Source organism: Erithacus rubecula (assembly GCF_903797595.1).
Source record: "Erithacus rubecula genome assembly, chromosome: 4".
Classification (NCBI taxonomy): Eukaryota; Metazoa; Chordata; class Aves; order Passeriformes; family Muscicapidae; genus Erithacus; species Erithacus rubecula.
The window spans coordinates 17,191,479-17,199,045 of NC_136686.1; the positions used below are offsets into that span (position 1 = coordinate 17,191,479).

The 7,567-nt window shown below is 44.8% G+C and overlaps 1 protein-coding gene across 2 annotated transcripts in view; it reads left to right on the forward strand.

The window, feature by feature from the left end:
- STAB2 (stabilin 2) overlaps positions 1 to 7,567 on the forward strand; it is a 73,909-nt gene extending 66,342 nt beyond the window's left edge. Inside the window, exons 57-66 of one of the 2 annotated variants that reach the window (XM_079304299.1) lie at positions 98 to 239; positions 530 to 663; positions 1,345 to 1,510; positions 1,749 to 1,855; positions 2,473 to 2,592; positions 3,362 to 3,520; positions 4,349 to 4,456; positions 5,132 to 5,260; positions 6,263 to 6,382; positions 6,976 to 7,567. In XM_079304299.1, the coding sequence (XP_079160425.1) occupies positions 98 to 239; positions 530 to 663; positions 1,345 to 1,510; positions 1,749 to 1,855; positions 2,473 to 2,592; positions 3,362 to 3,520; positions 4,349 to 4,456; positions 5,132 to 5,260; positions 6,263 to 6,382; positions 6,976 to 7,026 (1,236 nt within the window). In that variant the 3' untranslated portion in view covers positions 7,027 to 7,567. The remainder of the gene's footprint in view (positions 1 to 97; positions 240 to 529; positions 664 to 1,344; positions 1,511 to 1,748; positions 1,856 to 2,472; positions 2,593 to 3,361; positions 3,521 to 4,348; positions 4,457 to 5,131; positions 5,261 to 6,262; positions 6,383 to 6,975) is intronic. The other variant, XM_079304298.1, reaches the window with a different exon arrangement.

Below are 7,567 nucleotides of genomic sequence, written 5' to 3' on the forward strand. Positions count from 1 at the left end.
AAGTGAAACTTCCCCAGCAGTTCAGAATGTAGCCTGAAACACCAGTTCCATGTCAGCCAAATGCTTGTCTTGGCCTTTTCCTTCTGTCCCCGAGCAGGGCAGACGGAAGTGTGAGTGCAAGAGCAGCTACATTGGGGATGGGCTGAGCTGCTCGGAGATGCAGCTGCCCCTGGACCGCTGCCTGCAGGACAACGGGCAGTGCCACCCCGATGCTGCCTGCACCGACCTGCACTTCCAAGGTGAGGAGGGCACACCCTGCCCACCACAGCCCTGGGGCCGTGACCGGCAGCTGGAAACTCCCTCGGGCCTCTACTTAATGGAGTAACAACGAGGTTACAGCTGGAGCGTGAATTTGTGCACCTTCATGGAGCGATGTGTGAGGGCAGTCCAGCTGGGAATGTTACCCCTGAGGACTCAGTCTGCTCTAATTACAATTCACAAAATCCAGGGGTATTTGCACAGCACAGCTGACCCTGCACCACGGCACAGAAACCCTTGATGCAGAGCTGGTCCTGGTCTCTCTTTGCAGACACCACGCTCGGGGTGTTCCACCTGCGCTCCCCCCTGGGGCAGTACAGACTGACCTACCAGCAGGCCAGGGAGGCTTGTGCCAACGAGTCAGCCACCGTGGCTACCTACAGCCAGCTGCTGTATGCACAGAAGGTGAGCAGCCCCTTGGAGAGAGGATATCCCCAAACACAGGCACGGTGTAAACAGAGAGGGAGGGGCAAGGGGGCTGCTCTCTTCTAACAAGCAGCATTTTCCCTCCTTTCTTTCCCCCATGCTCCAGGGTACGTTTGGCAGTTTTCAGGTTTTTTTATTGGTTTTGTGTCACACAGCACTGAAATCACTTGCCAAGTTCTTGTTTCCAGTATTGCTGGGGTGAGAGATAGAGTCAGACTTTCAGAGTATTCTCAAGCAGATTTTAATTATTAACACTTCTTAAAGAAATGTGCGCTTAAGAATTATGCTTAATTTATTTCTTTAAAGTAAGTCTCCAGGAATCCTTTCTTCTAATGCTGTTAACAGACCCATTTTCATATTGCCTCCCTTGAGCACATTATAGACAACACATGTTGTCTGTCAGTGTGATGAGCATCTCAGCTTGGGTTTGCAAAACTTGTTTTAGAAGAGTGGGTCAGACTGGCTGTCTCTCTCTGGCTCCTTCCAACTACAGAAGGAAGAAAGACAACTGTTTAGAGACACCTTTAGCAAAATGTGAGGCTGGCAGGGCAGGCACTGCCTGAGTGCCCCTGGAGGCTCTGTTCATTCCATCTGCAGTTCCCCAGCCCCACCACCCAGGTTTTCCCCTGAGTTTTTCCCTCCTGGCTGTGCTGCCTGCAGGCAAGGTACCACCTGTGCTCTGCTGGCTGGATGGATGGTGGAAGGGTGGGCTACCCCACCGGCTTCTCCTCCCCAAACTGCGGCTCCGGGTACGTCGGCATCGTGGACTACGGGAGAAGAGCCAATCTGAGTGAAACCTGGGATGTTTTCTGCTACAGGGAGAAAGGTAAGAAGGTCCTTTGCCTCATCCCTATGTGAAAATGAGAGCAGCAGCCCAGATTTTGGCTCCTTTCATCAGCCACTAGATAGGCTGCTAGATAACTGCAGGAGACTCTGCCTCTGCTTTAACTTTAAAAATAAAATCATAACCTGTTGCTTACAAGTAGTTTTCAGGCACAGGGCAAGCTAAAGCTTTCTTGGAAAGGGTGTTTGCCCATACAATTGTCCATGTTTGTACCTTTCAGAGGTGAACTGCACCTGCAAGCCAGGCTACGTGGGGGATGGCATCTCCTGCAGTGGGAACTTGCTGCAAGTGCTGATGTCCTTCCCAACGCTGACCAACTTCCTCTCGGTAGGAGCAAAGGCTGGGGTGGGAGTGGAGCAAAGCAGGCCCTGAGTGCTGTATCCAGGGCTTGCTTTACTAACCCAGCAAACACAGGCAATAGCAACACACCAGTGAAGCCAGGCAGAGTGGTCTGAATCTGCACCTCTCTGCTCTAAATCCAAACCAGAACTTTTTTAATTACTTGCTCCAAAGAGGTTTCTGGGTTCTAAAATTCAATTGGAATTCAAGGCCTGGCACAGCTTTAGCCTAATGAAGACTGTCTACACAACTTTTTAAGCATCACAAAGAGCACTGTGCTTTGGAATTTCATTGAATTGCTACTGGGAAAAGGCAAAATGTTGAGAGTTCTTTTCTTGTCACTACTCAGAAAGGCACTATATGTATCAGCAGCCTCAAAGACAACAGAGGCCCAACATCTGCAAATAAGTTTAATATGGACTCATCAAATTAGCAGCTGGAGCTGGTTTTGAATACAAACTTCCTTTGGAAAGTCACTCCAGAGCTGCTTCATGGCTAATAACAGAGAGTTCCTTTGTTGCCATTGATACAGTGTCATCTTTTCCACTCTCCTCACAGGAATGCACAATTGCTCTCTAGTAAAGCTGGATTTTGTTTCTGCCTAGGACATCATGGCTTATTCCAACACCTCGAGGAAGGGGAGAGAGTTCCTGCAGTACCTCACAGACCTGTCAGTGCATGCCACCCTCTTTGCTCCAAACGATAGTGGGTTAAAGGAAAATGAGGTCAGGGTTTGTTTTGGTTTTTTTTTTCCTTTCTTCCTTGTTCTAAGGACTCTTCTTAAACAGCTATTATGGGTTTCTGCATCCCATTGAAATTTAAGCTAAGAAAAATAAGCTTAGTATGATGTGACTTCTGCTTAAGCTCATCTAATTTAAACTGTGCTCACAAAAGACATGAATTCATTGTTTCCATTCCCCTTCCATGGTTAGGGGTGCAAGTATAGAGTGTTCAAGTCACTAGAGAGACTTTTCCATTAGGGATTTTAGTTACCCTGTTATGAAGGGGTCCTGAGATGAAGTCTGTTCTGGCTCATTAGCATGGAGCACAGTTACTTGAAGAAAGAAGCACACAGCTTTGTGTGCCCATTAAAGATATCCATTCCTAACTTCATTTCTATCCTTACCCCTTTTATTCCTTCCTTCCTTCAATCAAACACTGTCCAAACAATTCATAAGGGTTTATGCATTGGTTCACATGTTCAAGCTGTTTGGAAAATCTCTGTCTCATCACTTCAGGTCATCCTACAGAGTGGCAAAGTCTTTGTCCTGCTGGAGTTAAGGTCCTGCCTGCTGCAGGCAGCCATCAGAGGCCAGCAGGGGCACAATGCCCCACTGTTCCCATGCAGATTTCCCAATAACCTCTAATGCTGCTGGACTCACTGCAGCATTAATAGCAGAGGGAGAAAAAAGGTCACAGACACATAGCTTGCTAGTAAATCCAAAGGATTAATGAGATCCATTAACACTCCTTGTATTTTGCCCTCATTTGCAGACACTTTCTGGGAGAGACATCGAGTATCATTTATCTAATGCCAAAATATTGTTTTATGAGGACTTGACCAATGGAACCACCCTTCTAACTCGTCTAGGGAAAAAACTCCTCATTACAAACACTGGGGGCCAGGAACATCAAGTCCCCACTGCTGACCAGGTACCTCTGCAATAAATTTCCCATCTTGGTGTTTTTCCTCCTCTGATGCTTATACTCTATAATCAAGTGACACACTCATCTGGAGGGCATTTTGATAAGGTTAGGGTGGGCAGCAATGAGAGACTGAGCTCAGAAGGTTCTTTCCTGTCCAGAGACTGCAGGATAGCAGCTGGCAAACTACAAATTTACAAGCTTGAAAATGGACATCTCTTACCTCAAAGGAAGCTGTTGAAGTGGCTTTCAGGAATGGAAAAATGGGGATATGAGCTTCATTTAACTCTTCTCTCAGCTTGGATTGTGGGAGATGGCTGTGAGATAGGTGAACAGATGAAAGCAGTGGCTTATCATTAAAAATAAGGTGTTGGCATTTGTAAAGTTTCTTGGTAACTTTCTGGGTGAGGCAGGAGACACCAACAGAGCCTTGCTCACAGCAAGCAAACTCCAGCCAACAAACTGAGTGGCAAGTGGCATCCTCCACAGTGAAGGTGGCTGCCTGGCACTCAGGAGTGACTGCCCTTCTAGGCAGAGCTTGGCAACTTCACTAAGATCACAAAAACCTTCAGTTAGAAAGAAAAAAGGGACAGAGCAACATGAAGGTAACATGCAGGTAATGATGATGGCTACTCCATGAGCAGGAGAACTGTGACCAGCCAGGGGCCATCCCAGGCTGATGTCCAGCGAGGCAGCAGTGTAATTTTCCATTGTTTTTTCCACATGTTTTTTCTCCCTGGGTGTCAGCAACTGAGGTGGGGAAACCATCGTAATGTCAATTTCAGTACCAAAGGGAGAAGGGTCAAAGCTCAGCTCTCATTCCTCTTCTCCTGGCAGAGCGAGATCCGATACGTGGACAGAAGTGCTATTGTTGAGTGGGATATAATTGCTTCCAATGGGATAATCCACATCATTTCAGAGCCTTTAAAGGCTCCATCAGAACCTGTAAGTACCTAGTGATTCAGGTTTTTAGGGTGGTGAGAGGTAGCTGTCTTATTTTACCCTAAACTCATTGCTGACATTTGTATACTCCCGATTTCCCTGACATATATACAGCTTTCAGCTTAAAAGGTTACTTTCAAAGAGAATTAGAAATTGAAAACAAGGTACCAGTGATACTGAAAATTTGTCTGAACAATTTCTTCCCACAGTTATAAATTTGTTTTCTTCCTATAACATAATGGAGCTCACATATGTAAGAGATTTTTAAAAGCTCCATTTTAATTCTTCCACTTTCAAGCATCTAAGGTACCTTATTTACTCTCTCCTTGGCATTCATTCCTAGACAAAACAACAAGATGTTTTGAAAATAGAGATCTTTTGCTTGTGTGAATCCCTGCAAAGCTCCCAGTTATCCAGCTGTCTCCTTGGTCCACAAGGTTTAGTGACAGACTTGGCAGTGCTGAGTGAACAGTGGGACTAGATCACCTATTTCAACATAAACAGTCCTGTGATTCTATCAAAAAGCCACATTTCAATGTCTCTAGGGAACACCTACCAGGAAACCCAAGCACACGAACAGCTCAGGACCAGAGCATATCTCAAAGGGGCACTGCACATGTTTGGCTGCTGTAAGCTGACCAGTGCCCACCCATAGCTCACCCTCTCCCTTGCTTCCAGGCTCCTCTCCATGCCAGTACTGGGACAGGAATATTCTTTGGCATCTGCATAGTCACTGGAATTGTGGCTCTTATTGGATATTCTTACCTCAGGTTCAGGAAGAAAAACATAGGCTTCCAGCACTTCAAGGTAGGTGGCAGCTGGGAACACAAAGCAGGGGGGGACCAACCTGCACTTCCCAAATTCACAACTTTCAGTTTCTCCATACATTTTTTTAAGATAGAAACATTCCTGATCACACTTGAGCTGTTCAGAGTGAGACACAGAGAAAGTGGGGAAGGCTCACACGCTTGCCTTGGCCATGAGCTTACATTTGCCCCCAGACCTCTCCACCCAAGTGTCTGCTCACACAGACACTTCCAACACCCAGGGCTGGCCCAAAGCTGATTTAAATACAGCAGTGCAGGAGCCTTTCCCTCCCCAGAAAGCTCACCCTGAGGGCAACAAGGGACCTACAACCACTGCAAGAGCACCTCTTCTCCTCCTCCATTACTATGAATTTTGTTGCTCTGGAAAAAGGCCAGATCCAACAAACAAATCAAAATGCCTGTAGGATTGAAAAGTGCAAGTTTTTACACTGATGCACTGTCATGCTTGATTTCTCTTTACTAATTTTGCTAGCAACACATAGATGCAAAACCAGTCAGCAACAGCCAAGCTACAGAGGAAAAAAAATTACAAAATACACAAGAAAAAAACCCAAAAGAAAGTCTACCTAGAAGTGAACAGAAATTTCTTCCCGTTCTAGTCCCTGCATGTACCATGAATTATCTTGTAGAAACAAAACCCAGTAGCCAAGAGCTATAGAGGAAACACTTTTATTTTTAAATAGCTTCATTGGGAGCCCTCAGGACTAAACAAGTACTTTTTACCCCAAGCAACATTTCAGGGCCACACTTTCCCATTCTTTGCTGAGGCTTAAAAACAAGAAGGAAGAGGAAAAGAGATACCAGTGTTAAGTGACCCGAGATAAAACAACAACAAAAACCACAGTTCATGCCCAGAGACAGATTTAGACAATAGTCAGTTGAATGACAACACTGCACCAGCTGGTAGGGAAGCTCAAGTGCCCCACATAATGCACTGGGGGAAGAGGATAAAATTTAAGCAAGTTTGTGTGTTTTTGTGTAGCCAAAAGATGACACTGACACAACGTCACTGGACAAGTCACAGCCTTCAAATATCACCAACCCCTCATATGAAAGCACTTCAACACTGACTTCACCAGAACCTACTTATGATCTTTTCTCAGTAAGTAATCATTTTGATTTGAGATTGAGACACTTCTAATATAATGACAAGAGGGAATGAGTTTATAAAAGAAAATTATCTAGTTGGAAAAGAGAAATTAATTCAGGAAGCCAGCGTTTGAGTTCCCAGCTCTCCTGTCTCCTCCCTGCTTGAAATTGGGTTTTACCTGTAGTAAAATTGAAGCTGTGGTCAACAGCTGCATCTCAAGGCCATCTTCAAAGACAGCTGGATGTAACCTGGACTTCAAATGCCAAATGGATGACACTGACACATCTGTGCAAACTTCAAAAGCCTTCTAATTTTGTCTCCATGTCTCTTTGCTACCAATGCAGCTGAGAGCCACGCTAGCACTCCAAAGAATCTGAAACACAGCAGGGAGTCAGCTGGGAATCCAGGGAAGGAAAGATTGCACCCCCATGTACATGCAGAGTCTAAACTCAAAATGCACCATTTTGCATCCAGTGAAAGGACTTGTTTGGTGCAAAAATGTCAGATGCCAACTCTGCCATCTGTACAGAGAAGTTTGCCAAAAAGTTACTTTTGTTTCTTATTGCAATGTTCTAGTCTGATTTTCTTTCTATTCTATTTTGTAGGATTCAGATGACCAACAGCTTGTGATGAGTGGTCCTCATGATCAGAATTAAAAACAGAATTTGGCATTAGTCATCTAATAAACACATTTTTATTCACACTTACTGTGAAAAAAAGAGCACCTACATTACAGGGAATAAAATCTTGTTACAAATTAAAAACCAAAAGAGCACAACTTTGTTCAAGATGCCTTCCATAAAGCTCACAGATACCAACTTCAGAAGTGTTGGCTGAATCTGAGCAGTACCAACTATGAGTGCTAAAAGCAAAATTGAGTCTCAGCTAACCTACCCAGAAGCAGACATCTCTCTGGGAAAAGCTGCTGATTTTTCACTCCCCTGCTATTTAACTGCTTTTATTCTTCTTCACAGACTTTAAAATGGCCACATGCACACAAAGCCACTGATTTGGCAAATATCCTAAATGTTCTAGTACTCCAGGTTTGTGCTTTCATTTTGGCTTAGTTACAATTAGAACAGGCAAGTGTGAAACAGAGTATGTGGTAAACCTCTACTTTTAAACTGAAGGAGTTTTTTTGCTGGTATATTTTCCTGTTAGATAGCAGCAGGAAACAGAACCATCCTGTCTGTCCCC